At 56.8% G+C, this 27,999-nt stretch overlaps 5 protein-coding genes across 8 annotated transcripts in view; 1 reads left to right on the top strand and 4 right to left on the bottom strand.

The window, feature by feature from the left end:
• On the bottom strand, nt 5-5,578 carry ZMYND10 (zinc finger MYND-type containing 10). 2 transcript variants are annotated; one of them, XM_005696101.3, is made up of 13 exons: nt 5,492-5,578; nt 3,956-4,169; nt 3,580-3,688; nt 2,539-2,655; nt 2,359-2,412; nt 2,099-2,233; nt 1,919-2,007; nt 1,729-1,829; nt 1,246-1,418; nt 853-978; nt 646-767; nt 403-528; nt 5-322 (listed from the first exon to the last, which is right to left on the bottom strand). In XM_005696101.3, exons 1-13 carry the CDS (start codon nt 5,496-5,498, stop codon nt 247-249), a joined length of 1,449 nt encoding a protein of 482 aa, XP_005696158.3. In that variant the 5' UTR covers nt 5,499-5,578; the 3' UTR covers nt 5-246. The 2 variants fall into 2 exon arrangements, with proteins under 2 accessions (XP_005696158.3, XP_017922586.1); XM_018067097.1 differs by lacking the exon at nt 5,492-5,578 and having other exon boundaries at nt 3,580-3,722; nt 3,956-4,047.
• Nucleotides 5,677-9,030, bottom strand: NPRL2 (NPR2-like, GATOR1 complex subunit). Its single transcript, XM_005695924.3, has 11 exons — nt 8,816-9,030; nt 8,192-8,283; nt 7,921-8,089; nt 7,658-7,766; nt 7,149-7,285; nt 6,960-7,057; nt 6,805-6,841; nt 6,593-6,686; nt 6,400-6,517; nt 5,984-6,126; nt 5,677-5,894 (listed from the first exon to the last, which is right to left on the bottom strand). The coding sequence occupies exons 1-11, from the start codon at nt 8,891-8,893 to the stop codon at nt 5,827-5,829; spliced, it is 1,143 nt and encodes a 380-aa protein (XP_005695981.1). The 5' UTR covers nt 8,894-9,030; the 3' UTR covers nt 5,677-5,826.
• Nucleotides 9,093-11,777, top strand: LOC102171017 (cytochrome b561 domain-containing protein 2). Of its 2 annotated transcripts, XM_005695923.3 has the most exons (4): nt 9,093-9,197; nt 9,624-9,772; nt 10,235-10,272; nt 10,951-11,777. In XM_005695923.3, exons 2-4 carry the CDS (start codon nt 9,646-9,648, stop codon nt 11,452-11,454), a joined length of 669 nt encoding a protein of 222 aa, XP_005695980.1. In that variant the 5' UTR covers nt 9,093-9,197; nt 9,624-9,645; the 3' UTR covers nt 11,455-11,777. The 2 variants fall into 2 exon arrangements, with proteins under 2 accessions (XP_005695980.1, XP_005695979.1); XM_005695922.3 differs by having other exon boundaries at nt 9,138-9,772.
• On the bottom strand, nt 12,608-17,390 carry TMEM115 (transmembrane protein 115). The gene is made up of 2 exons (XM_005695921.3): nt 16,069-17,390; nt 12,608-13,402 (listed from the first exon to the last, which is right to left on the bottom strand). Exons 1-2 carry the CDS (start codon nt 16,917-16,919, stop codon nt 13,198-13,200), a joined length of 1,056 nt encoding a protein of 351 aa, XP_005695978.1. The 5' UTR covers nt 16,920-17,390; the 3' UTR covers nt 12,608-13,197.
• The window catches only part of CACNA2D2 (calcium voltage-gated channel auxiliary subunit alpha2delta 2), a 139,529-nt gene continuing 130,981 nt past the window's right edge, over nt 19,452-27,999 (bottom strand). The window contains exons 23-38 of one of the 2 annotated variants that reach the window (XM_018067096.1): nt 27,466-27,526; nt 25,013-25,110; nt 24,619-24,709; nt 24,455-24,517; nt 24,220-24,323; nt 23,755-23,853; nt 23,573-23,661; nt 23,338-23,385; nt 23,033-23,104; nt 22,783-22,935; nt 22,586-22,638; nt 22,412-22,467; nt 22,151-22,277; nt 21,953-22,062; nt 21,775-21,857; nt 19,452-21,648 (exon numbers count right to left, since the gene is read on the bottom strand). In XM_018067096.1, coding sequence (XP_017922585.1) covers nt 21,517-21,648; nt 21,775-21,857; nt 21,953-22,062; nt 22,151-22,277; nt 22,412-22,467; nt 22,586-22,638; nt 22,783-22,935; nt 23,033-23,104; nt 23,338-23,385; nt 23,573-23,661; nt 23,755-23,853; nt 24,220-24,323; nt 24,455-24,517; nt 24,619-24,709; nt 25,013-25,110; nt 27,466-27,526 — 1,439 coding nt within the window. In that variant the 3' untranslated portion in view covers nt 19,452-21,516. Of the gene's footprint in view, nt 21,649-21,774; nt 21,858-21,952; nt 22,063-22,150; nt 22,278-22,411; nt 22,468-22,585; nt 22,639-22,782; nt 22,936-23,032; nt 23,105-23,337; nt 23,389-23,572; nt 23,662-23,754; nt 23,854-24,219; nt 24,324-24,454; nt 24,518-24,618; nt 24,710-25,012; nt 25,111-27,465; nt 27,527-27,999 lie in introns of both variants that reach the window. The other variant, XM_018067094.1, reaches the window with a different exon arrangement.

Raw genomic sequence — 27,999 nt, 5'->3', positions numbered from 1 at the left:
CCTGCCCCCCGCCCAGGCCTCCTGCCCCAGCTTGGGGAGGCTGCACCCTAAGCCTTCGCACCTGATAGAGCAGGAAGTGGGGAGCGCTTAGATGGAGGGAGATGGGTCAACAGCTCTTCCCGCCTGCTATCCTCACCACCCGGGAGGCTGGGGCACTTGCAGAGGCCAGATTGAGATCCAGAGGTTTTGGGGGGACACTCGAGTGGGTTGTAGGCACGGGTGGTTGGCCCTCAGCCGCTGCAGCCTTCACTTGGCTCTGTCCCCCTGGGCTGCCAGGACACAAGCCTTTCCATGCTTCTCCCAGTGCTTGACTTGGCACTCCCTGCAGGCAAATGGGCCGGTGAAGATGCAGTGATCCGAGGGGTATGGGAATGGGGGTCCAAGGTCCTAGGATGCCCTCACCTGCAGCAATACCACTCATTCTGGCACCGGGAGCAACGCTTGGAGGCCTCTGCACTGCAGTAGGCACAGCGGGGCCGCTCTGGAGCCACTGCCTCGAGCACATCCAGCCTGTAGGTCTCAGCCCACCTGGAAAAAGGGTCCAGAAGGACTTGCTGGACCTGTGGGTGGGGGGACAGGGGCAACCCCACCCATATCCACGCCACTGCCTCCCTTCTCCTCTTCTGCTGGCTTAGCAGGCCTTACCTTCGCGCCTGCAGCCTCAGGTCCTGTTCCGAGGGGCTAAATACATGCCGCAGCTGATGCTTGGCAATAGCCTGCCACTTGCCTTTGTTCTCTCGCTCTAGCCGCTCCCAGATTTCTGGGATCTGGGGAAGAGAAGCAGAGAGCGGCAGGGAGGAGGAGCTGGTCAAGTGAGCAGTGGTCCTGACCAACTAACTTCCAAGAGCCTACCTGTTCCAACACCAGGTCCTTCTTAGGGGGCTGGGCTTCGGTCAGGGCCAGGTGAGCCAGGAAACCCTGCAGGTCTGACAGGTTGGGCAGCTGGTCGAGCAGTGTGTCTGTGAGGAAGGCCCGAAGCTGCAAGGGTGTCCAGGGGAGGCCAGTGTGAGGTGGTGCTGACCAGAGGGTGGAGGAACAGACAGGGCCTGGGCTGGGCTGGGCTGGGCTGGGCTGCGCTGGGCTGAGGGTGCCAGTGGGACCCAGGTCCCACTAGCTGCTGTTACCACCTGAGGCCCAAGGTGTGGAGACAGGGCTGCGGCTGAGATGGGCGGGCAAAAATAAACATTAAGGGTGACCTAGGGCAGGGCAGGGGCTGTGGACACTCAGGTAGGAGGAGTTCCCTACCTTGAGTAGCTGTCCTTTGGCAAAGCTTGTGAGGCAGTAGCGGGCCCGGGCCTCAGGGCTTAACAGCAGGTTGTATAGGGCGATCCACACCTGCCCATCCAACTTGCTCAGTTTTTGCTGCTCTGAGGGGGTCACTGTATGCCAACGGCCACTCTCAAATTGCTGCAGCTTGCCTGGGAACAGGAACCAACATATGGGGTGCAGGCATTGCGTGCTCTTTGAATGCCCGAGCTGCATGGGCCACAGGACACACCCACACTGGGGTGGGGCTCACTTCAGAGCAGCGTGACTCCTCAGTAGTGGGCACACAGGCCTTGCCTGAAACAGAGTCCAGGTCTAGGCCCACTGTGGGTGAAACATCCTGGTATTCTCTTTGGGCAAGGGGGCAAAGTTTACCTGACTGCAAGTGGCCCACCCCATCAATCCTGGAAGATGTCTTGGAAGCAGTGAACTGGGGCTTAGGCGGGTGGAGGAGGACCTTACCTCCTTCCCGCCGGCTCCAGGGACTGTGCTCCAGTAATTCCACCAGGAGACAGGGCAGGTTGTGGGTGCTGAGCATGCGGCTCAAGGTGCTCAGGGAAAGGCTAGGATGGGGATGGGGAGGTGAGTGGAGGTGACAGGCCCAGGCTCCCAGCCCTCCACTGCAGGCCCCAGGCCTGACTGGGTTGCCCACCTATCCACACAGTCTGTGATGTAGCGAAGCACTGAGAGGGCCTTCAGTGCGATCTCAAATTCCATCAGCTCTGCCTGCTTCTGCAGCTCCTGAGGTGGGGGGTAGGGTGGGGCACATGGTGTTCAAGCTAAGGAGGACCAGGGTCTAGCCCTTGCCAACCCCAGGGAACTTCCAGCCCACCTGCATGGGGCTGCTGTACTGGGACTCCTCCTCAGGGGGGGCACCACGGCCACTCTGGGCCACCAGGAGAGTCAGTTTGCGGTGGCAGTAGTCCACCAGGTCCAAGACGGTGTCCTCTGCTGACTCGCACACCTCCTGAAGGGCAGGAGGGGGGGGAAACGACCTGGCTCTGATGCTCTGGCCACACAGACACAACCCCCCCCCCTCACTGCCAGACTCTCGCTGAGGGCAGTAGCCAATGGGCAAGGCGGCTGCCTCACCTTGTGGAAGAACACTGTCTCCAGGAGGTTGATGATGGAGGCCTCGTGGTGTAACTGTCACATAAAGAGGAGGATAGGGCCTGGAGCTGCTGAGAGCAGGATACGGGCTACCAGCCACCCTCTCTAGTTCAGGGCCCTCTGCAGGGGCAGCTGGGGGTACGCACCGACGGCCCAGCTTACCACCATGTATATGGGAAATGTGTTCTGGGGCTTGAAGTCCTCCAGCTTGCACAGCACAGGGAAGACCTTCTGCTTCCACATCTCCACTGCAATCAGCTCTTCCACCAGCGTCGGGATCTTTGAGGGGGAGGGCAGCGGACAAGGGGTGAGATGGGCCTGTCTTGGCCTGCTAACAGGTCAACCCAGTTCAGCCCTCCAAACTCCCAAGGACCCTTAGGCTCTCCTATGCCCCGTGAATTCCTTCCCAAACCTCTCTCCTGCACCTTGAACCTTCATTTCCAGCTGCCTCCAACACCTCTGGGAGGGTCTCCATCCCCCAGGCTTCATATGGATTGGTCCTTCCCTTGTCCCCAGGCTGCCATGCTCCCTCTGCACTTGAGCCCTTGCCCCCACTCCCCCATCCAAGTGCACCCTCAGGCCAGCCTCCTGCTCATGCCTCCTGCTCATGCCCTCTCTTGTCCTTGTTCTCTGATCTTCGGAGGCTTTTGTGTGCCTTGGCCTCACTTTTCTCCGGCCCCTTCACAGTGCCCTATTCCTACCCCACCCCACCAGTAGGGGGCTCCACTTTTTCCTTGTAGAGGAACCCTTTTGTCAGTGATGATTCAGGTCATCTACTGGTGCCACCTCCTGGCTCACATCCCAGTCAAGCCAACTCCTGGTTTCTAACTCCCTCTCTCCTGTTAGGGAGGTTGCCCCCTTCTATGCCAAAGTTCTGCCCCACTTCACTGGGGGCCCCTCTCTAGCCTGACAGGCTAGTCAGGAATGCCTTTAGAACCTGGGCCCTACCCCTACAGCCTAGGCTGTTCTAGGATCCAGGACTATCTCCCTAATCAACTTGCACCCTGCTCCCCACCAGGCATGCCAGGGTCCTGTCCCATAGGGGTGCTAAATCAAATGTGTAACACACTCTTCTTTCTCCTTTGGGGAGGACCGAGGTGCCAGTCAGAGGGAAGTGTAGGCACCCAGTTTCTGAGAGGGTAGAGTGGTGGTGGGGTGTGGAGCGGTGAAAAGGCAGGAACCCTGCCTGTGACTCCAGCGTACCTTCCCATGGGTGACCAGCAGCTCCTGGATGGGCTCGCCCTGGCTGGCCGTGGCATCGAGGATGGCCTGCATGTTCAGTTTCTCCAGGTTCTCATGCTGCTGGTTCCACCTGCCCCAGGTTGTATGTGCATGTGGGTGCACATCTGTGCAGTAAGAGCGGGGATCGGGGCTGGGTGCTATTGAAGCCTAACCCGATTCTGAGGGGTCCAAGGTGGCTCAGGACCATATAACCCTATCTCAGAGAGCTTTTCCTCCCCACCTTACGGGCCCCTCCACGCTGGGCAAACCCTCCCCCCACAGGACTCTGGCCCACACTCCCCCAACTCAAGGACTCTGACCCCATGACGCCACCTGACCCTGTATTCAGCGGCCTCACCCTCTGGAGCCCATATCGCGCAGCTGGAAGCTGCGCAGTCCCCGTACTAGCACGTCAGCCTCGCCCGGCAGCAGCAGCTCCAGGTCTCCCATGTCTCCGCAGAGTGAGAGCGTGAAGGTGGGGTCTGGCTCTCCACGGGCAGCAGCTGGCTCTGGGGTGGCGATGCTGACACGCTCGGGGACCACGGTCTCCCGCGGGGCTGAAGTCTGGGACCCTACGGTTGCGGAGCGGTTGCTGCGCGTGAGTCCTCGCCGCCATGGAAACGGTAAGCTCGGCGCCTGCGCAGTGCTACCTGGGCCCCGCCCCTCCCCCGACCCCACCCCCCCCCACCCCACCGCTGGGTCCCCACCCGCCAGCGTCTTGCCTACTAGTCAGGCTGCGGGCAGCAACTCTTTTTGGGCTCCCAATGCTTTCTCGCTCACAATCGGCTGCAACTCGAGGGTTCCAGACTCCTGCATCCTAGGCTCCCTTGTCAGATGGATGTCAAGTCAGCCCGCCCCCCACCAGCTCTCCCAGTAGCTGCTCCCTTTCCGCCCACATTTGATACTCCTGTGTCCTCCTCACTCAAGCATTTCTGGCGTCCAGCTCTACCTCGTTGGCTCTATCCACAAAATACTGCGCAGGGCTCACAACTTCTCTCCTTCCTACTCCGGGCTGCCATCACCTCTCATGTTACTGATACTGGACCCATTTCCACCCTTGACTTTCCTGACCTTTCCCCTGCCTTGTAGCATGTGGGATCTTATTTCCCTGACCAGGGATCGAACCCCAGCCCTTGGCAGTTTAAGAGCCTGGATGGAGTCCTAACCACTGGACCTCCAGGGAATTCCCACCAGGAGTCTTTTAAAGGTGTACATGAGGGACTTCCCCGATAGTTCAGTGATTAACACTCCACGATTCCAGTGCAGGGAGTGTGGATTTGATAACTGGTTGGGGAATTAAGATCCCACATGCAGCATGGCCAGGAAAAAAAAAATTTGTACATGAGACATTCCTTCCTCACATGACAGTGGATCTGGCTGCCTCTGGCCCTCAAAACATTGAATACTATAGTGGCTCAGATGGTAAGGAATCTGCCTGAAGTGCAGGAGACCCAGGTTCAATCTTTGGGTCAGAAAGATCCCCTGGAGAAGAAAATGGCAACTTTTCCAGTATTCTTGCCTGGAGAATTCCACCAACAGAGCAGCCTGGTGGGCTACAGTGCATGGGGTCACAAAAGAGTCGGACACCACTGAGCGACGGATAGATGTCAGAGATTTCAGATGTCCAAAGCAGCTTATCCATAGCTCTGCAGAATCAGGCTTTGCCTCCTCTCCTACCTCCTGACTTTGTTTCTTGCCCCGCTCCCCATTGCCCTCTATGTTCCAGTCCCATGGGCTTCCCGTGGCTTCCTCACATATCCCAAAGCAGATTTTGATTCAGGGCTTTTACACCTGTTACTTCTGCCTGGTGTATTCTTCCTTCTTCAGGGTTTGGTTCAGCTAAGCCTTCCTTGCCAGCTAATACAGAGCAGTCTCAGCTCCTATCCCAACTCACTTTTCATCTCAGCTTTCTGATTGTTTCTTTCTGGCTGATTATTTCAGTTTATAATTAGTGGGCACTTTTACGTGCCCATTGTCGGTTCTGCCCACCAGATGGCGCTCCAGGGTGCCAGGACCACAGCTATTTCATTCACTGCTGGTTCTCTCTGGTGGCTGGCTCAGAGGCAGTCTTCAATAAAGGTAGGTTGAAATGGATGACTTTATTTACAGAAATGAGGGTCAACCTTAGGACAGTATGGACTAGTTTTCTGGTCTAGTCCTCATGCACTAGGCAGGGCTTAGCAGAAGAGAGTAGCCATAGCTGCATGCTTTGTCCAGCCGCCACCAGCCTCACTTCCAGCAGATGATGATGTTGGGGTCATTTTCCAGCCGTTCATCTAGCTCTTGGTAGCTCATGCCTGTATGGTGTGGTAGAGGTGAGGTCAGCAGCCCTTGGGGGGTTGGCCATGCTGCCCTGACCCACCTCAGTGGTCCTGCCTGCTTCTACCTGTCTTGCAACAGATCTCATCATAGCTGTGGCAGCCTGTGTAAAGCCTGGCAGGGTGGCTCCGCTCATCCCGAGACACCCGCACAGGATACTTCTGTAGTCGCCGGATGAGGTTCTTCATAAGCCCGAACTGGATCAGCTTCCTGGGATGAGTGTCAGGTAAGAAAGAGGTGATGCTCTGGGCCAGGCTTCCTTCTAGCCAGGCCAGTCTCCCCTCCCTCCGGTTTTGTTTCCATGACCAGACTGGTCTCCAAAACCCACCACCTCCAGGAAGCCTTCATGGATTAGCAGTGCCATGTGATTCTGCTCACTAGGTGTCTCCTGCTTTCTCTCTGACTCAGAGTTCCAGAGAGACACAGAGAATGTATCTCCCCTCAGGCAAACCCCTCATGCTTCAAGGGGTAGGACCCTCTGACCGTTCATCAACGTGCTGCAGCTGTTGGGGGTGGCGGCCAATGAGATCTCTCACAGTAGTGCCCGGGCTCAGGCTGCAGTACAACTGGAATACATCCCGGAGACTGGCCCTCTTGTGCCCTGCAGGCATCAAGGGTCAGCTCTCCAGGTGGCCCTGCCCTCCCTGAGATGGCCTCCCCCAGAGCCTGCCAATACCTTGCTTGGTCACGTAAGATAGACACGCCTCCTGCAGGGACTTGTCGTCTACCAGGTCCTGGACTTTAGGTGTCGGGCAGTACACATTGGAGTACTGGAGGATAGTAGGCGGCACAGGGGCTTGAGTAAGGGGCTTGGAAGTCTGACACAGCCCCAGTTGGGCCCAGTCACATGATCCAGTCTCCACTTAATCAGACCCCAGACTCACCTACCTGGAGAATGGACACCAGTGTCACAACGCCATAGTACCTGGGGGAAACAGTAGTGCTCAGCTTCTGAGGGCCATGCCTTCCCAGCGCCTACACTCAGGGCCCCGGGTTCCTCCTGACTGCTAAACCTGTCCCGGGTGTCACTGCGCCCTACTCACAGCAGGTTCTGGATGGCAATGCGCACCAAGTTGAGCTCCACGTCTGCCTCAGCTGAGATCTTCTGGATGTGGCGGAAACCGTCAATGTAGGGCAGGATCTGGGCAGGGAAGAACAGGTTCAGTAGAAGCGGGATGAGGCCAGGGCTGTGGCCAGCCGCATGTCATGATGGCCGGGGCGGGCGAGCACACCTGCTGTGTGGTGAGGTCCCACTGTGAATTGAAGAAATCCTCCTTGTCTTTGGTAAAGACAGGCACATCATACTCCTGGGCCACGGGAGGGTCAGGCCGCTGCTCAATCACCTTCAAGTGGATGGTGTTGGACTCATCTGCAGGGGACCCCCCATATCCTCACTGCCAACTCTTCCAAGAGGCCCTCAATTACCAGGCAGTCCTCCCAGCCACCCCTGAGGCAGACAGGCGGCTCTGGGTAGGACCAGTCTCCTCCTTTTATGGAGCAAGAGACTGAGGTCCATTCAGGGGAAGAAACATGTTCAGGGAGCAGAGCCAGAGAACTCTACTGGCCTTCCCCTCCCCAACCCCATCGTCCACTGGACCCTGGACATCGTCAGCCAAGCTCATGGCTATTTCCTGACCACCAATTTGTTCACCAGTCTTGTCCTTGACTGGGCCCACCTTCCTCTGCCACTTTCCCACCCCTCCTCGACCCCTCTGCTGTCCTTATAGAGGCCGGGCCATACCGATAGGCAGAGTGCACCGGCCTGAGGCATTTAGCTCCTCCAGCAGGATGGTCATGATGGGCACCAACTTCTGCTTGCTCTCCTCCGTGGACACGAAGCTGCTCTCTAGCTGAATGGGGCGTGGACAGGATGGTGGGCACATCCCAGGACCCTTGGCTGGCACCCTGCCCTCGCAGGTTCCCAGGTCTGGAGGGCTTTGGAGACATGCGAACACCTTCCCTAACTCTGCCTGCCCATCCACCCGAGCCCATTGTGTTGCAGACCTCCAGTGTGGTCAGGTAGCCAGCCAGCTTTTTGACGATGGGCTCAAGGGCACAGGTCTTGGCTTGGGCATCACACACGAAGCCTAAGTTGAACAGCAGGGCATTGCGGCTATACTTCTTGTGCTCGATGCACACAGGGCAGCCTATCAGTTTCTTCTCCATGGCTGTGCTGGACGAGGGGAACAGGTAGGAACACAATCAATCTCCTCCTGTCCCCAGGTCTGTCCACTCCTCCTTGGGAACCCTCCCTACTCCCCAGCTAGGGGCTCACACAGTGATGAGCTTGTTCTGCAGCTCTGGCTTGGTGATGATGTACACCTGGACGGTGTCAAACAGCTCCCGGGAGATGAAGTCCTCAGGGACCTGTGGAAGGAAGTGACAAGAAGCCCCTTAGAGGAACTAGTACAGAGACCAGGCAGAGTACATAGGGTGACCTTCAAGACCTAAGCTCTCTTCTCCAGGGTTTCTCCTGTCTCCCATCCACCCAGGCCTACTCCAACTTTGTGTTTCCACACACACATTATGTTTTCACCTACCTCCTGGCTTTTGCATATGCTGTTCCCTTCACCTGGCACACTCCTCCCACACCTAAATTTCTATGCATGCAGGGATACTAGTGCATCACCACTCACACCTCTCATAGGACCTGGCACCTCCCTTGGGCCCACACAGCCCCATTTTCCACAATCACTGCCTATGTGATGTTTGTTTGCTGTGCCACACCAGGAGCCCGGGACTGGGTTTGAATATACTTGTGGTTCACGATTCCCCGCGAACGAGGGAGCGGCGTGCCTGCGTGTAGCACGGGGCACGGGGTTCCCTCGCTTCCAGGCAACTGACTGAACTCCCCGGAGCGTCCCTCTATCCCCCATTGTCCCGCGAGCCCGGATAGCACCTGATAGGTGATCTTGGGTCCCAGCGTAGGGTGAAACTCGCTGAAGAATATGCATTCGATGCGGCAGCTGCTGCCCATGGCGCTAGTGGGGCCGGGGTCTGTAGCTGGCACCTCTATTCCTGGGAGCACCTGTCAGAAACAAGACCGGAGGCTTGGGCCGCCAGCTCAGGCACGCCTGCGCACTGATACACCCGTGAAGCCATCTGCTCAACAGCGCCTGCGCAGCGCAACTCAGCCGTGTGGCTGCGAACAGTCCCAGGAAGTCCCGGGTGGGTAGGCGTCGCACCCGGAAGTTAAGCGGCGGAGCGGCAGGGCGCGCGGCTAGCGCCCGGAGAATCCCACTTGTTCGGGACCGAACCACCTCCTCGGGTCGGCGCTGCGGGTGAGGCAGGAGAATCCCTGGCGTGTAGAGGCAGCAAGCCAGCTGCACGTGGGAAGGGTGTGCTCAAAGCGATTCAGGCTGTAATTTCGACGCAACCTGGAACTACAGTTCCCGTAGTGCTTCACGCCCCTCCAGCAGGCGCTGCCGCCCTGCGACGGCGTGGTGCATTCCGGGATTTGTAGTCTATTACACGGCCTTGCGTATCTTATCTGGAAGGTGGACGGATCAGTGATCAGTGCCAATTCAGATGCGGAAACACGCTGACAGGCACCAGCCCGCGACTATTCCTGGGCCCTGCCTTAATGCTGTCCCTTCCTACCTTAACTCTTTGGAAGAGAGTGGCATTCCTGCTTCGCCACCCTTGCTCCAGTGAGAGGAGTGGACAGCAGGCACCAGAGGCCCTTGCTCACTCTGCTATGCTTTCAGGCTACAGCCGGCCTGATTGATCATGGCCCTTTCTGTGGAGACCGAGTCACACATATACCGAGCTCTGCGCACTGCCTCCGGGGCTGCTGCCCACCTTGTGGCCTTGGGCTTCACCATCTTTGTGGCTGTACTTGCCAGGCCTGGCTCCAGTAAGTAGAATGCATAATTACTGACTTTTGGGAACTGTCAGTTTTCCTGGGGAGCAGGGGCAATAGGAAGCCTTGGGTCTGACTCTTGGGAAAGGCCTGGCTGGCTGAGGGACATGCCGTGCTGGAGGGATAAGCAGAGTGATGAGAGTGAGGGCTCTGCCAGCTTGGCCAGGCCCCACAGAGGACCTGGCTTCTCTTGTCTGGATGCTGTACTTGGCTGCCTCTTGCAAAGTACAGAGGGAAAGAGGGAGGGCTGCGAGAAGGGTGAAGGGTGGCCTCTGATCCAGGGAGGGTCCAGGAAGAGAGAATAGATATGGGGTCAGCTTGTTGCAGTAAGAGGGAGCTTGCATTTTGGCAGCACCTCCGTGGGTGATGGGCTGCTCATTTTCCTCAGCCTGTGGGGATTGGTGTGGCTGGGTTCTTCTTGTTTGAGCCTCACAAGTCTTCCTCTTCTCATTCCAGGTCTCTTCTCCTGGCACCCTGTGCTTATGTCTTTGGCTGTAAGTAGTGAACCTGGCCAGCTCTTAGGGGTGGGAAGGAGTACAGCTCTGAGGGTGGTCTTAGTGGCCTCTAAATGTAAATGGACACTTAATATCTATTTGGAAGGGTGAGATGTGGGGTTGGAGGAACTGTAGGCTCCAACTCCTGCCACAGTTTATATCTGAGACTTGAGTGAGGGTAATCAAGATGTAGGGCTTTGTCTAAGTACAAAATGATGCTTTAGCCACCTCCAGGCAGGAGGCTTAAAATATGCATTTGGGTGTATCTGTGCCTCCAGTCACCTTAATTTACAGTGGTGCACCTAATATTCCCTGAAACAGCGCACCCATGTGGACAACTCTTGCCGAGAAATTGTATCCAGGCCTGTCAGGGAAACAAAGCTTGTGAATCATTTATAACTGCCCCATCTCAAACCTTGTGTTTGCTGGGTAACATAGCAGAGATGACATTTCAGAGTAGCACCCAGGAAGAAGTGTGAAGAGGTACCTCTTGTGGTTACTCAGAACACATGTTCTGTCCCAGATGGTTTTCCACTCTTGCCCCACCGAATACTCTTGTCAGTGGGGGAGAGAATAAAGGGCAGTCAGCCCACACTGGCTGGCAGCTTAGGTTCATTGAAAACTCTGCCCTTCTGCTTGGCAGCACTCCCATTTAGTGTCCTATCTCTGTCTCCGCAGTTCTCTTTCCTGATGACCGAGGCATTGCTGGTGTTCTCTCCTGAGAGTTCGTTGCTGCGCTCCCTTTCACGGAAGGGCCGAGCGCGTTGCCACTGGGTTCTGCAGCTTCTGGCCTTGCTGTGTGCGTTGCTGGGCCTGGGCCTTGTCATCCTCCACAAGGAACAGCTCGGCAAAGCCCACCTGGCCACGTGGCATGGGCGGGCAGGGCTGCTAGCTGTGCTGTGGGCAGGGCTGCAGTGCTCAGGTGGGGTGGGGCTGCTCTACCCCAAATTGCTGCCTCGATGGCCCCTGGCCAAGCTTAAGCTGTACCATGCCACTTCGGGGTTGGTGGGCTACCTTCTAGGGGGTGCCAGCCTCTTGTTGGGCATGTGCTCACTCTGGTTCACTGCCACAGTCACCGGTGGGGTCTGGTACCTGGCTGTGCTTTGCCCTGTCATTACCAGCTTGGTCATTATGAACCAGGTGAGCAACGCCTACCTGTACCGCAAGAGGATCCAGCCGTGAACTCTTCCCAGCCTTGGGAAAGCCTGGATTTGCCCCTCAGCTTGGGAGCCGGGTTTGAGGCCTCCTGGACTCCCTCAGCTCGCTCACGGGACACCTCAGGCCCTGGGGCAGCCGGAGTCCTGCGTGTGACACTGTTACTTGCTCCTCATGCTGTGGTGCCTCCCCTTTCCTTCCTTTTCTACCGTCCCAGAGGAGTTTATGCATCATGTGCCTGGTTGAAGTCGGGGTTGCAAGACTGTCCTCCACCCCCAGCAACTCAACTTTTGCTGGTATGTCCAGAAATTACAGAAGAGAAGAAAGTAAAATAAAGTGAAAAAAAAAAAGACTAAAGGGATTTCCCCGATGGTCCAGTCGTTAAGACTCTGAGTTTCCAATGCAGGGGGTGCAGATTTGATCCCTGGTGGGGGAACTAAGATCCCACATGCCGCGAGGTGCACTCAAAAAGAAAAAAAAGACTGAAAAGACTGGATGGGAGGAATAGCCCAGAGCTGGGGACAGTTCTTGCTAATATCATCAGCAGGAACAAATGGGCAGCTGGGCAAGATGGGGACCTGTCCGTGGCTGCTCACTGAGGGGCTGAAGCTCTCCTGTGACATTAGCTCCTGGGATCTGGCTGCTGAGTGTCCTATGCCACCTGGGGCCCTAGCAGGTCCTAGGGCTGCAGCTGTAGCTGTGATTGGTGGGGCTGTGTCCTTTCAGTTTCCCCAGGTGCCCACTGTGTTGGGAGTTTCGACTGTGATGGTCCAGTCTAGGCAATGACAGGATGGGAGCTGGGGATGGGCTGCCTCCATAGGTGCCAAACACCGAGCATTTTTGTCTTCAAAGTGAACCATGGGTAAGAACAACTCCTTATGATGAGAGACCCTTAGTTATCAGATCTTCAGGCAGGGCCTCCCTGACCAGGTAGTGCAGGGAGAGAGACAATGAGTAAGGGTTTGAGGTGACAGCTCTGGGAAGCCTGGTTGCGAGTGGACATGTGATGGTGAGGCAAGGGAGAGTGTGACAGGGGGTGGGGAGAAATGAGGGCAATGGGCTTTTTATCCAGCAGGAACAGCCTTTGTGACCGAGCCCTGGAACCTGAGGTCCCTGTCTAATCCACGGCTGAGCATGGTGAGGGGGCTGCACAAGGTGGTCTAACGGAGCCCAGGAGCCATACCTCAAAGAACTGCTTTATTGATACTGCGAGGCAGGGCTTGGCTGCCCACTCAAGTGGTCCTGTAGAAAATACCTGGGAGCTGTGGCTGCTCTGGGCTGGAAGCAGCCATGGCCACAGCAGAGGGAATCAGAAATTTTGACATGAGCGTAGTCTTTCTGGGGGCAGGCAGCGATGTGCAGCAGCCCTGCGCTGGCTCCTGCACTGGCTGGACCCCCAGAATGTTTTTGGCAAATCCTTGCCTTGGCTCAGGGCTCTCAGCAACCAGTGTCAGGTGTGCGGGTTGGCCCAGGAGCCACGGCACCAGTGTCTGTGCAGCCACTTGCTTGAGGCTGCCTGCTGAGGTGCAGTCTTACCTCAGATGGCCTGGGCTGGCTACGCTTCAGAGGTCCCATGCCTGGCAGAGTGGTTGTCTGGAGCTGGAACCAGGAGCAAGAGTCCTGGGTAGTGTTGGCGAGAAAGAGCAGAAGGCTGTGGCAACCCGCAGCAGGCCTTCTTCCCTCTCCTCAGAGCAGTCAGTGCCCTGGAGTAGCTGAGAGGGTGTCAAAGGGGGCTTGGGAGAGAGGTGCTACACTCAAGGTGGTCTAGAGTTACAGCGTTGGGGGAGCTGCCTCAAAGGTGATCAGGCTGGATTCTGGGACGGCCCCCTTCCCTGGGAGTGTGGGGGCCTTGTCTGATGGCACGGGGCTATCCATCTTGGCCCCAGCCTCCTCTTCATCGTCGTCCATGCTGGGCCAGACGGATTGGTCCTCCACTCGCTTCAACCGCTCGTTGAGGGCCTTCAGAGCCAGTTGCCTGGGGCCAGGGAAAGATGACAGGTCACTATGGGTCTGCACGTGGTTCATGCCCTGTATTCTTTCCCTCAGGAAACTGACTTGCCTTACTGCTCACATGCCTCTCAAAATCCTATGTGTTCTTCCCCATTGCAGGGCCCAGGACTCCCCAGGGATCCGATTAGGACTCTCTGCCATCCAAATGAGGACCCAAAAGCTATAGAGCACTCCCTCCATAGTTCGGACACCTTCAGGCTGAGAATGCTGGGTGCCCACCAGGCTGCCCCTAGGCCAGCCCGACATGGTTCTGAGGATGGTGCCTAAGGCTAGGCAGAACTGCGACCCAGGGCAGATCCCTGGACGCATGAATTTCTGCTGGGCACCAGCATCACACTGAAGGCATAACTTCTCCCCATCTCCTTGTCAGGAGTGTTGTGAACCCCCTGGCAAGGGTCTGCGGGGAGGTTTGGAACTTGAATCCTTGCCTTGGCTCTCAGCCTGGGAAAGCAGGGCCAACTTGGGTTAGCTCACCCCTCCTAACTGACTCTTAGCATTGGCTTTCCCAGAAGAACCCCCAATACCACCAAGACCTGGGTTAGAGCAGGAACACATAGTTTCCTAGTGGGAAGAGAGGAAGGAAAAACAGCCCATGTGGGTAGGGCACAGGCCAGGCCTGGTTCCACTGGGCAGACCCCTGGAGACCCCACCCTGAAGGGAAGTGGGGAAGTTCGCTAGAAGAAGGTATATACGAGGACCTGGGACCCTGCCCATCAGGAGGTGGGCTGCTCATGCTGCCAGGTAACACTCCTCATAGTGGTCACTGTGGACCCCTCCTGCCACCAGCATGGGAGACCTATATAGCCTTCCATGTTCCACAAGAAAACCAAAATCTCCACCATGCCAGGGGACATGACAGGAGGAGCAACAAGAAGAAAGGCACGCAAAGCCCCAGCACTCCACCCTGTCCTTCAGCCTGGCATCATGGCAAGTTGGCACAGACAGGACAGTCCTTCCCTCTACTACCCAGGCTCCCATTCTGGAGACTGCCTTGCCAATTCTGTTTAAAACCTGCCGAGGTAGTGGCATGCTCATCACTCCGTCACAAGGGTCAAAGAAGGGAAACCCTGCTCCCACTATTACTGGCTCTTTGGGGCAGGGAGTGTGGCATGCAGCAAGAGATCAAACTGCTTGGTAAAGTGACCCCTATCCCGAAGCAAGGTAACAACCACAAGGCTATGCCAGGAACCCCCTTCCTGACACCACACCCCAACATGCCTCCAACTGTCCAGTTTCTTGGGGCTGTGAAGTTTTTTCGAATGTCCAGCTAACCCTAACAATCCAAGATTTCTCACTAGAGGAGGGGCCACCACTGTGGACTGGGATCACCCGAACATCTCTGAGGACAGTTCAGTTTCCACTAGGCCCAGCCCTTCTGGCTGCATCTCCTCCACCAGTTAAGGTTAAAGATTAATAAAGAACTCGGTCTCTAGGACTGATTAGCCACGGAGACACAAACTGTAAGGCCCACAATCAAGCTCTGTGGCATGCCATGTGTACTAACACCTGGCACCTTGGGCCACAGTAATCTGGCCTTCTCTAGTTGCAAACTCCTTCAGGAGAGGGGTGTGTCCCACACGCCAAAGCCCCAGTGGAAAGGAAGCACTGGAACAAGTCCAGCTGAATTTGTAAAGTTGCCTGCTAAGAACTCATCTCACGGGTATGCAAAAGCAGAAGCCTTTTACAAATGCACAGAGTTGGAACAGAACCTGCTCTAGATTTCACAACTCAAGTAATTGCATAAAAAAACAAAAACGCAAACAACAACAAAAACCACTCAGGAATAATGTTAGAAACAGAGCTGTGCCCACTCTGGTGAGTCTATAGGCCTGGGAGAGAGAAAAATGGATTAAAAAAAGATCTGTCTTGCCCTGGCCAAGGTGCAGTAAGTGAATAATTCAGCTGAGACTCCTGATGGTGCAGATGGCTTGGTTTACAGATAATGAAAAGGCTGTCTCCATTCCCTGGTGTGGTCAGCAGGTTCCCTCGGTGGGTCACGTGGCTGTCCCCTGGGTTTGGTGACACAGGCCTGCCAGAGTCGGTGTACATGGGCCAGTGGTTGTCTAAGTCTAGTTATACCCCAGGCTTCCCTGTTAATAAATAAGCTGCAAAGAAGCATGACATCTGAATTTAAGGCCCAGGAAGAGGGTGGAGTCCAGCACTTGGAAACTGGGGTGGCCCCAACCACCTCATAAGGATCCCAGGTCTCCTTCCCTGTCCCTCTCTCACAGGGCAAAAAGGACCAGCGGGTTGCTTCTGGCTTCCACAAGACCAGTGTCAAGAATGCCAAGATTCTGAGACAAGGCCAGGCTTATATGTACCTGGCTCTCCACTAGTCCTCACACAGTTCAAAAGGAAGCAGGGCGTTTCTTGAAACTTAAGCACCCTGAGTGGTGAGAAAGACAACTTTTACTCCCTAATTTTGGAAAGCAACATATGCAGCCCAGATACCGAAGTGCTGAGATCAAGGCCACAAACTGGATTTTCTCTGAGTCTGCCCCCAATATCTTACTGTAAGCCTGCATACAGCTGCCAGCCTACATACAGCAAGCAAGCACCTCAAAAGATGGAATGTGACCTGATCTGTAAGATTCTCCTAGCTCAACAAGGTTTTGGAAGATTTCACAGTACCTTCTCCGCTCTGCGTCTTGAGGGTCTGTGCCTGGGAGGCTGATGGTAATGGAGGATGGGGCGCCCACATCATAGCGCTTCACTGTCTTCTGGCATATCTTTACTTTCACCAGGAGGCCATGCACCAGGTTTGCCAGCAGGCTCACCACAGGCTGCAGGATCTCGGGGAAGAAGGTGGCGAAAGCAAAGTGGTCGGCCATGTCCCCTCGGCCTCGGCTATGGCGCTGGTAGAAGCGAAGATACACCCAACTGGAGATCAGCCCAAAGCCATAGGAGGCCAGTGCCGGGCTCTGGAGCAGTGTGGCCAGCCGCAGCAGCAGCAGCAGCCCCAACAGCAGCATGGGCACCACACTGACACGCACCTGGGGCACTCGCAGGACCACACAGTCCCCCATGGTTTGCTTGAGTGCCACCAGGACACCACCTAGGAAGCCCAGGGTGCCGTGGATGCGGACAGTGAAAAGGTAGACCAAGTTGAAGGAAGCCATGTAGGTGAGGAGGTAGGCGAAGGCCCCCAGCAGCCCCACAGACACGTTCACCACTGAGAAGAAGATGAGCAGCTCCAAGGCCCCCCAGAGGGGCTCCAGCAAACGTCCAGCTACCACTACCGTGGCCAGGCTGATGGCCACATCCCACACATGCTGTTCCATCAACCCATGGGTAGCCAGGGTCCAGATCCAGAAGTTGGGCGGAAAGAGGTAGCCTGGGGTGACCGCCAGGCAGCCCGTGTCCACGGCGAAGGACAGCAGATACAGAAATAGTACCGCCGCGCACAGAGCCTTCACCACCACGCTGGCGCTGGACAGAATGGCCCCCAAGTGTTGGCGGGCGCCCGGTAGGGCGCGCTGCATCTTCTTCGCGGGCGTTGGCCTGAGGGAAGGGTTTAGTGGGCTAGGGGCCTCCCCGGGGCCTCTTCCCAGTCCGGCCCCGACGGGAGGCCCGGGCCCGACCTAGTCACTGGCCTATGGCCCCGGTGAAGGCTTCTACTTCCGGTCGGGTCGACTCCGGTCCCAAAGGGCAGAGCCGGGCCCGGTCGGTCGCGGGGCCGGGGCCTAGGCCCCTCGACGGGGAATCTGAGGAAAGGCCCCGAGCAGCTTAGGCACCACCGCCTGCCCGCCCGCCCTGTGTGGCCACAGCGCCGACCGGGCTGGCGGTGATCTCAGGGCTCGATCTCCTCCATCCACTCTGGGGCCTCTTACGGTCCGCGCGGCACGGAGACTAGTTCTGGGCCGGAGTCAAGTCTGGTCAGCTCCGCCTCGGCCTCGGTCTCGGTTTCGACAGTACCTCCTCCCTTCTCAGGCGCCGACAAACAGGGCGCTGCGCCTGCGCGCCCCGGACGGAGGCAGGAAGCCCTCTGAGCGTCGGCCTTGCGGCTCCGCGGCATGCTGGGACATGAAGTCCTCGGCCACACTGGGACCTGCGGCGATCAGGGCTCTGGGTAGAACAAGTCCCAGGAGGCTGTGCGGCGGGAGAGGCGGGTGTGCTTGGGAGTTGTAGTGCTCAGGACCGTTGTCGCCGGTTCTCCAGACGTGGGGGGAGGGCGAACGACCTCTGGAGAGCCGCGAGAACCAGCGGCTGCACAGCTGCACGCCATGCACTTTCTGAATTTCCCGGGAGGCGTGGCTCCATGTCTGCCCGTACATCTGAGTGGGTGTGTCCTTGTAGGCAGGTGCGCGGGTAAGAATGTTGGATGGTCCAGCGGGCGCGAACTCCTGGAACTTCCACGGTCGGGTGTATGCCTGACCCAGGTTGGAATTCTTGCTCTGTCATCTGACGGATGCGTGGCATTGGCCAAATTCCCGAACTTTATTGAAACTCAGTTTCATGGACCGTTGAATGGAGATGATGACGGGACCTACCGTGAGGATCCAAGGGGACTGGGATGTAAAATGCAGTCCACCCTGGTTGCTCAGCGAGTGTGCTGCCCCTGCTGCCCTTGTGTACAAGTGAGGTGGAGCCCACACTTGAACTCCGGTCTCCAGCCCCAAAAGGGGGGAGGCAGGACCTCTCTCAATGACTCTTCCTCACCCAGTCAATGGATGATCCTGATGGAGAGGTCTCTCCACACAAACTTGAGTCAGGCTGGCCTTGGACCCCTGTCTCACTGCAGTGGTGGCTTCAAGCAGCCACCTGAAGCCACCTGTGCAAAACTGAATTTTTAAAATGTGCATATAATTAAAATAATTATGTAACAAAGTACATTTTAAAAGTACAGAATCCCTTCCTTTCCACCAGCAGTACAACTGCTGATGTGTGCATAGCCTTCCAAATCACACGTGTTGCTATGCCTTAACTTTGGGGTCTGGGTTCCCGCTGGGTGCTACGCAGGGGTAGGGTTGCTAGATTTAGCAAATCAAAATACAGGCCAATGAGATTTGAATTTCAGATAAACAATTTTTTCAGGATACGTGTGACTCCAATTTTTATAGTTATGTCCCATGCAATGTTGGGAACATACTAAAAAATATTAATTGATTATCTTAAATCCCAGTCAGATTAGATGTTCTGTATTTCACATGGCAGATCTAACCCAGGACCTCTGGGGCTGTTGCCGAGCATGGGAGCTGTCTCAGGGACTGCTAGTCTTTGCTATGTGGCCAACCATTGTGGAGGGTGAGGAAAGATGTCCTCACTAACGCCTCGAATGCCCCCTTTCATTTATTTAGCATCCGAGGTTCCTCAGCCACAGGCAACCTCATCTTAGAAACCTTTGGTGGTTTCTTGCATCTGGGAGAAAGGATTTCTCCTAAGTCTCAATTTGCTCACCGGAAGTATGGAGATAAACTGGTATCTAACTCTTAAGGTTGTGGTGAGGACTCAGCTGGGTGAATGCAGAGTATGGAATGTGTACAGTTAAGTGTCAGTGGGGAAAAAAAAAAAAAAAAAAAGTGTCAGTGGGAAACCTCTGCACTGGTGGTTGTCTTTCCCCTTGAACACAAAGGTCGCACAGTAGGGTTCACTAGTAAGAGTTAGGATTAAAATGAACAAGGGTGTAGGGCTTGCCAGAGGGAGGCCTGAGAGGATTTGCTGAAAAGTATTCAGAGCTGTGTTCTAGTGTGAGCAGCAGTGGCCAGAGAGGCCCAGGCCTCCCCTGGGCTGGGAAGGAGCACCCATCATGCTTGCAGGGGGTAGGCAGAACTTGGCTTCCTCCAGACAGCCAAAGTGGCCCTCCAGCACCAGGCCATGGACTTGGACTGGGTATTCACTTTTCATTCCACGTGGAGGACCTGCTCACTAGGCCCCAGTCTGATCCCATTGGCCAGAAGCTTGCATCTCATCTCCATCTTCTTTCTTCCATGGTCTTGGCCTTGAGCCTCTGGGAAACTTTTTTTTTAAAAAGAGTTTTTCCTGAAGGCTTTTGAGATGATTATAGAAGACAAAGGATGTCAAGGATCTGGCACTTAGGAGACCTGAGAAGCATCAGGCCTTCCACCCACCAGAGACCTGGATTGGTATGGCTTCACTCCCAAATGAGTGGTACGTGCTCAGGGCCACCTATATTCAAGCCACCCAATCCTCACTCCAGGCAGACACAGTGTATGGGAGCCATTTGAAGTGAAAATATGAACATTATTTAATAACTGATCTTCTGTAATAAACCATTTGAAAATATTTTACAAGGAATCACACACACAGTATTTTACAAAGTTTCTTGACTTTTTTGTCGCTGTTGTTTTTCCGACTTGTCTGTACAAAATAGAACAACCAAAAAAAAGGGCAGATAAAAGGAAATGGCCCCCCAGTCCCCCCCAGATCCCCCGAGCCCGAGGTGAGGGGACAGCCAGGTCAGGTGGGTGATGAGAAGGATCAGACCCAGCCGGGGGTTGGACAACTACCTGATGGGGATTGTTTTGTCTGCTTTTCTTTTTTAAACTTAAAATATATATTAATTTTTCTGTATATGTTTGATTCTTTTTTATTTTTATATTCTCCATTGAGCACCTGACTACACTACAGTTACACACACGCCCCCACAAGACATGGCTGGCGTCTAGGCTGGGTGTACAGCATGGGTGCCCACCCTGGCACCAGCAGCAGGCATGGACCATACATACACACACACTGAGAAAGCGACAAGCAACGTAACATTAATTAACGGAGCCATTAATTAATGCATCACCCCCCCCCTCCTCCCAGTCCATCTGAGCCCCACAGCCACATCCCCCTGCCCTCAGTCCCCCAATGGCCCCCAGGCTGGGATGCCTTTGAGGGAAATGACCAGAATGAACGGTGTGAAGAGATGTTCCCAGGCCCAGCCTCTGTGTGTGCACAGAGTGTGTATATGTGTGTGCATATGTGCAAATGTGTGTTCAGGGAGGAGCAGTTTGGCCAGGGAGTGTGTGTGCGTAAGAGGGAAAGATAGGCCTGAGTGTGTAAGGGCCAGATTGGGGGTGGGATGATCCAGCTAGGAGTGATCAAGTCACCGCCACTAAGGCAAAGGGCGATGTCTGGTGAGAGTTCCTCTCCTGAGGGGTGCAGGCAGTGGCATGTGGTCCCCCTGGGGGCCTGACACTAGTGAGAAATGGTTACAATGAGCACCTGGCAGGGTCGCGGGCATTTAGGGGACACTGGCGGCAAAGTTGGGACAGAGGGATCTTCCCCCTTTGCCCCAGCATTTGGCACTGTTTGACATTCAGCTTTAGAGACAGAGGACCAGCTGGGTTACAGGTTAGATTAGAGGGTGACGGTGAGCAGGAGATGGAGCCTGCATGTGCCAACCCTCCCACCAACCCCTCACCCTGTGTAAGGCTTTGTGAGCCCCTACCCTCACCCCGCTCCATGGTGTGTGTGTCTGTGTTTGTGTGTGTGTCCTCCTGGGTATGTCTAACATGAGTCGTTTCTGCCCTCAAGGCTCCAGTTGTGTATGGGGTTGTGTCTTAGCCAGTGTCTCTGTCACTGTCCTGCTACCTGCAGGGCTTGGGGAGGGATGGTTGTAGGCCTGAGAGAGGCAGGAGCTCACTGGGGGCTCTCCTGCCAGGACTTAAGCTGGGATGATGCACAGGCCTCAAACTGCCCATCACCATTTCCTCTATTATTCCCCGGGAATCTAGATTTAGTCCTGGGTGGGGTAGAAGGGCCAGGTTAGAGGAGTGCAGGTGGGACAAGGCCTAGGTCTCCCACACAAAGGGAGCCCCAGGGCAGGGTGGGCAGTGGAGGCCTGGTTTGGCACCAGTACTGTGGCCTCCCTGGCCCAGCCCTCAGGAGTGGGTGAGTCCAGTGGGAATGAGAGGTCTGGGGACACTTTGACAGTTCAGCAGCGAGACGTGGCTTGGGGGCCAGAGACCTGCAGCGTCCTCCTTCGCACCCCCCACCCCCACCCCAAGGCGCAGATTCTGGGGGCCAGGAGCGCTCAGTTCCTTCATTGAGGGAGGGGGCAAGGCTCTAAGGCGGGGAGTGGAGGGCAGGGGAGCAGGGAACGGCGGGGAGGCCTGCTGGGGGGAGGGACACTCAGAGTGGCGTGGCGTGGACTTGAGGCTGCGGCCGGGGAGGCAGGCCCAGGAGGAGCAGCAGCTGGAGGGACACCAGGACGCCCAACGACGGGGGAAAGGAGGCTCCGCGGCCACAGTCTGAGGTATCTTCCTGTTGGGAAAAGACAGGGAACAGCCGGTCGGCCCGGGCGGGGATGGGCAGGGGGCGTGGCAGGGCCGCACTAGCCCTGGGGAGAGTGCGAGCTGTGGCTCAAAGCCGCCCTCCCCAGCTCCTTACCGTGGCGTTGTAGTCGAAACAGATGTGTGGGCCTCTCCGGTATCGCGGTCTCTGCACCAGTTCACACTGCTCCGGGCCGTCCGCTGGGCATGGGTGGGGAGTCAAGGAGGCGGCGGCACGGAGCGGGCGCGCGGGGGTGGAAGGGGGCGGGCGGCGGGGGGCGGCGCGGGCAGGATACAGTGTGTCTCCTTCTGCAGTAGCCGGCCGGCCTCACACTGGCTGCACAGCGGCTTCTCGGCCACCACGAAGAGAAGGTTGGTGTTGATCAGTCTCTGCGCGTGGAAGAGCCTGGAGGCAGCACAGAAGGGCGGGGTCGCTGAGGTTCTCCCCGCCCCCTTCGCCCCGCCCCGCCCCTCTGGCCACGCCTCGCGCGCACCTGGAGCAGTTTCCGCAGTCGATGATGGCGTTGTAGGAGGCGTTCACCGAGCCGAAGTAGTACTGGGTCTGTTTCATGACGCAACTGCTCTCGCGCACCTCGGGGTTCCCCTCGGCCTCCGCGGGGTCTGCGAGGGCCCAGAGCGCCTCAGCCCCACCCCTACACCCAGAGCCTGGCTCAGCCATAAGCCCTGCCCTCCCTTTGGAGTTGGTCTCAGATTGGGGAAGGGCTTTGAGGAGGGGCCTCTAAAGCCCAACCTACCTGCCTGGAACCAGCTGTGGTAGATGAGACCATAGAGAAGTTGCTGGAACAAAGACCTGCAGGGCATGGGTCACCGAGTGGGAGTGGTCAGCAGAGGCCTTACCATGCCCCCTTGCTCTCCAGCCTTCCTGGCCAGGGAGCACTCTCCCTCTCCCATTTCCCCAGGGAACTCACCAGGCTGCAGCAGACGTCCACCAGGCTAGGTTAAGGAAGTCTGCAATGGTGGGCTGCAGTGGGGAAGAGTGGTGTGGGCTCCCACTGCTGACCAGGAACCCAGGTCACCCCCAGCTTGCTCATTAGAGGTGGGAGGATCCTCTGTGGGCAGGTCTCCCAGTCCCCCCATCTCCAGGCCAGGCATTGCTGAGGCTCACCACAAAGATGCCCCGGGGTGCAGCACCCAGGTTGCCGGGGGGTAAGGGGGCACAGGCCGCCTGGTAGTCGTAGGACTCCTTGCGGGTGTAGAAGGAGTTATTGTAGAGTGCCAGCATCAGGTTGGCATCCACTTCACTGAAAAACCTGCCCACCTGGGGATGCCGGGAGGGAGTGGGAGTCACAGGCCTGGCAGTGCCATATCCCCAGGAGTCTCAAACCCATACCTTCCACCCTCTTCCTGACCCTCACCTGGTCCCACTGATGGTTCTGGTTTGACAGCACCAGGAATCCCCCATCATCAATGAGGACACAGAGCAGGTCCTGAGAGGTGGGGAAGGGGGAGGAAGATGGGGAGGGGCTCTGGCCCAGCCCTTCCCCCCCAGACCCTGGTAGTGCAGTGGTTCAGTGGAGGGGGCACCATTCCCCCCAGTTCTGGCAAACCTGTGAAGTCAGGGTGGGATGTTGAGACCCATTGGCTAAGGGATGGGCTAGGAGTTGCAGTTGGGACTAAGGTGTCTAGGAGTCGGGTAAGCAAGGGTTCAGGGCACACGTACCTCATTGTTAACCTCGCAGTCCATCTCACAGTGGCTGTTGGGGCCACACTGCTGGGCAGAGAGCAAGGACTGTAAGTGCCCACCAGTTTTTCCCCTCCCATCACCCTTTATATGTTGGGGTCCCTTGCCTCCCCATAGGCACCAGAGCCACTCTGAGTGGGAGGACTGGGAAGGGTTCCTGGGGACTCCAGAATGGGCACTTCTGGTCTTACTGCCCTCATCCTTGAGCAAATACCTTCTGAGGCTGGTCCTGGTGGGTACGGTTGCTGGCTAGCACCTTGAACTTCTCAGCCCAGGCCTCTAGGTCCAGCTTAACGCCTACCACTATGGGGGAGAGCAAGGGGGCCATCAATGCCCACCTGCCTGGGCAGCACACTGCCCAGTGTGTCTTTCCCCACCTCTGCCCTGGGTATTCACCTGCTGGCCTCAGTGTACGTCCACCCAGGCTGAGCTCCACAGCTGTGCTGACAAGGATGCCCACCGTATCATTCTCCAGCTCCAGAGGCCTTAACAGAGCTGGGGGTGGGTAGGGTGGGGTGGTCAGGAGTAGGGGCTGGCAGCCAAGCTGACCACTCTATGCTGGGCTCTGTGTGCCTAGGAGCCGGAGCCTGAGATGATCTCAGCCTAAGCACCCAGCACCCAGCACCCAGCAGAGTGTTTGGCACAGCCTGTGCTGTGCTGTGTTTAGTCGCTCAGTCATGTCCAGCTCTTTTCGACCCCATGGACTGCAGCCCGCCAGGCTCCTCTGTCCATGGGGATTCTCTGAGAATACTGGAGTGGGTAGCCATGCCCTCCTCCAGGTTGGCACAACCTAGCTTTCCCTTTTTACCTGCCCCAGCCTCAGCTTCCCGCCTGCTGCCATGCACCTGGGAGGACACTCACCATCCTGCTGGGGGGGCCTGAAGACATAGCCGTGGTTGTCCAGGCTGCGGCGGTAGAAGCTGGCATTGAAGGGCTCGGGGTTCTCTGTCCAGTCTTCAGCTGCCCTGGTCACACACACAGAGGTTGGTGGAAGCGGGGAGACTCGTGAAGGCAGTGGTCTCAGCAGAGGCAAGGAGCCAGAGAGGCAGGATCCCAGGCAGGGACAGGATGTCAGGTAGTGGGGCAGGTCACTTACTTGTTGGGGAACACTCGAGTGATGCCACCGTCGGTGGCGGCAAACACGGCCAGAAGGCTGTACCTGGGGGCAGCAGGGAGTTGAGGTCACAGCCCTGCCTTCTGCAGGGCAGGGCTCCTGGGCCCATCCCAGCCTCCTGCCCCCACAGGCTGGGTGGTGCCTACGTGTTGAGATCCTGGTCCCGCCACACACGCTCCACCAGCTGCTGTGTGATGCCTGTGTCCAGGATCAGGTTGTGCAGGAGGAAGTTGTTGCCTGGAACAGGAGGATTGGGTGGAGGAAGTATCTTTTTTTTTTTTTAATTGAAGGATAATTGCTGTACAGAATTTTGTTGTTTTCTGCCAAATATCAACATGAATCAGCCAATAGGGAGGGAGTATCTTCTTGTGGATCCCTGCCCACTCTCCCCGCTACCCCCAAAGCTCCAAGCCTTCCCAGGACCTGCCCTCAGCTTGGGTCTGCATGTTTCCACACCTTCCCAGTGTCTAGGTTCCTCTGGGCTGCCCCTTTTGGCTGCCTGGGTGCTGCCCAGACCCAGCCGCCCCACCAGGCACTCACACTGTTTGGAGTCTGGAGTCACTTTCTCCATGAGCTCAATGAAGTTTTTCAGGAACTCGGTGTTGTTGTCTGAGGCATTCAGGTCCTTGCAATACTCTCTGGGGGTGGGGAGGGGCAAGAAGAGTGGGCTTGGGGGGGCGCTGTAGAGGGCAACAGGGTTGAGGCTTCCCAATAGGCCTGCCTGGCCCTTCGCCGAGAAGCCCAGGGCTCGGGGAGAGGCATGTGTATTCTCACAGGCTGCAGCAACTATATATGCCTGGCAGGTTACCAGGTCTGAATGGGGAGGAGCTGACCCTCTTGGGTGGAAGAAGCAGAGAAGGAGGGTCTGCGCCCTGTACCCAAGCAGGTTTTCCTTTCTGGCATGGCCCTGCAGAGATTCCCCGCTCTCCTGTGTAGCTGGAGCCACATGGTACACCTGGAAGACCCCAGGAAATGCCCCATGACGACCACAGTGGTGGAATTCCAGCAATGGCTTAGTCAGTCTAAGACTTCGTCCTGCTGCTTCTTTGATTCTGTACCTTTGGGCAACTTGCTCAGGCTCCCTGAGCCTTAGTTCATTTTCATAGTACTACAGAGGGGTTCAGGAAGTTGGCAGGAACTCGTGGGTCCTTGGATTGGCTATTCCCTCTGCCCAGACTGCTCTTCCCCCAGAGGTGGACAGGCCAAACCTCTCACTTTCTCAAGGCCCTACTGGCTTCAGACTCTGAGTCCAAAGAACATGGGGGTTGTGGGGAGTGGGGAGATCTGCTTGGGGTTCTGCTCCCCAGGAAGTCTCGGTGAGCAGTCCTTCTACCCTGGTAGATGGAGCTATCATTCCTAATTCCTCACCCACACCCCTGCCACCAGGAACCTCCCTTCTGGCCTGCATGGCAGCAACTTTGTGGGAGCTTTTTTTTGGCTCTGCTGGGTCTTTGTCGCTGCGTGGGCATTTATCAAGTTGCGGTGCATGGGCTTCTCATTGCAGTGGTTTCTCTTGTTGCAGAGCAAGGGCTCTAGGGCACATGAGCTCAGAAGCTGTGGCTCCTGGGCTCTTGAGCGCAGGCCCAGGAGCTGTGGTGCACGGGTTTAGTTGCTCTGTGGCATGTGAAATCCTCCGGGACCAGGGATTGAACCTGTGTCTCCTGCACTGGCAGGCAGATTCTTAACCACTGGACCACCCGGGAACTCCCGTGGGAATTTCTGAAATGCTCTGCTTCCCGTGGCTGTGCAAGGGCGCACAGCTTTGTGACGGCACCTGGGGCTGGGTCCCAGTCCCCACTTACTCCCAGGGCCTTTGTGCAGCACACAGCCTGCACTTATGTATGTGGAGGATACAACTGATTGATACACTCAGGGTGACACCCACACAGCTGTACTTGGGATACAAGTCACCTGCCATCCCCGCCCCCAGTATACATTTACACTCACCCAACACATATTTATTGAGCTCTCCTGTGCCAAAGATACAGAGATGACAGAAACAAACATGGTCCCTGCCCTCAGAGCTCCCTCAGGGTCCTGTGGGCCACACAGGCCTCTGCACATTCCCACTGTCACCAGTGCACACAGCCACCCCACATTTACACTCGGACTCTTACAAATGTACACAAGGACTCACGAATACAAACACACATCTACGGAGTCACAGCGAACTTGGTGGGTGCATGCACACACGTGCACACACAAGGAGGTTAGGAGTATCCAGAGCCCCCGTGTGGTGCCCGGGAGTGCCCATGGGTCTCTGTCAGTTGCACCCACCTGCCCTCATGCAAAGCCCAGGCCTCAGGGGAGGGCTTCACGATCCAGGGGCCCAATGGTCTGCTCAGATGTGGGCCAACAGGCAGAGGGTGTGCACACGAGGGTGCATGCCAGGGATGTTCCAGGTCCAGGCCTGTGCTGGGCCCTGATCCTTCACTTGCCAGAGCAGCTCTTCAGAGCCCTGTCCCCTCTGCCCTGTCTGCACCCTGCCTCCCCCACCCCCCCTCCTCCGGTCCTCAGTGAGCCACCACACCTAGATGGGATGCTGTCAACAGGGGCTCTGGCTGGCTCGGTCCCCACACCCACACAAGCACTGACTGACACAGGACAAGGACGGGTGCGGGGTGGGGTTGTCGGGGAGGGCACCACAAACCAGAGCAGCAGCTGCCTGGTGAGGGGCGTGCTGCGGACAGCTGGCTCGGGGAGGAAACGGCTCTTTCCTGGTGGCCTGCGGCAGGGCAGGGAAGGTCAGCAGAGAGTCCAGAGCCCTCCCGCCCGAGGCCTGGTGGAGCCGAAGCTGTGGGCAGCTGGCCAGCGCTGCCTGGTGCGGCGACATGGCCCAGGTATGCACATGGCCGCACATACGGGGCTATGCATGGCGGGGGACACTGCACAGGACACAGACACACACAGCTCCAGGCAGCAGTGCAGGAGGCGGGGCCAGGGAGGTCGGGTTGGGGGTTGGGGACACCTCAGCAAGGCCACACGCAAGCTACCTGGGAGCAATGAAAACATGTCCTTCAGACTCAAAGCTGCTGGGGAGCAGGAACTCAAAATCTGCAACAGAAACGGGGGGTTATCCGGCGGGGGCTGGGGAGGTGGGAGGCCAGGGGTTCAGAGCTGACGGGGCTGGAGGGAAAGGGAAGAGGGCAGCTGGAGGGAGGGAGACACCAGCAAAGAGGAAACCCGCCACTTCCATGTTCAAGTTCGAGCCAGAGAGAAGGGGCGGGCGGGGAGGGGTGGAGGGCCTGTGGAGACTACAGCATCGCAGGAGGAGGGCAGTTATAGCCAATATGTTGCCCAGGCCTGGTCCTCTGTCGGCAGTGAGTCCCTTGGCGTGGCTGTATATGCTTCCATACGGCTGTATAGCACATATACACGGACACACACACACACATATATATACACACACTGCTATATATATGCATGGTCTGGGGGAGGCGCCAGTCTCGCTCTGATCACATCCATAATGGAAAAAAACCACATGCTGAGCTTCCTTCGCCTCCAAAGAGACTTTGAGGAAGGGGGAT

The sequence above is a fragment of the Capra hircus genome, chromosome 22 (assembly GCF_001704415.2).
Source record: "Capra hircus breed San Clemente chromosome 22, ASM170441v1, whole genome shotgun sequence".
In the NCBI taxonomy this organism is placed as follows: domain Eukaryota; kingdom Metazoa; phylum Chordata; class Mammalia; order Artiodactyla; family Bovidae; genus Capra; species Capra hircus.
This window is presented reverse-complemented; position numbering and strand designations above follow the sequence as displayed.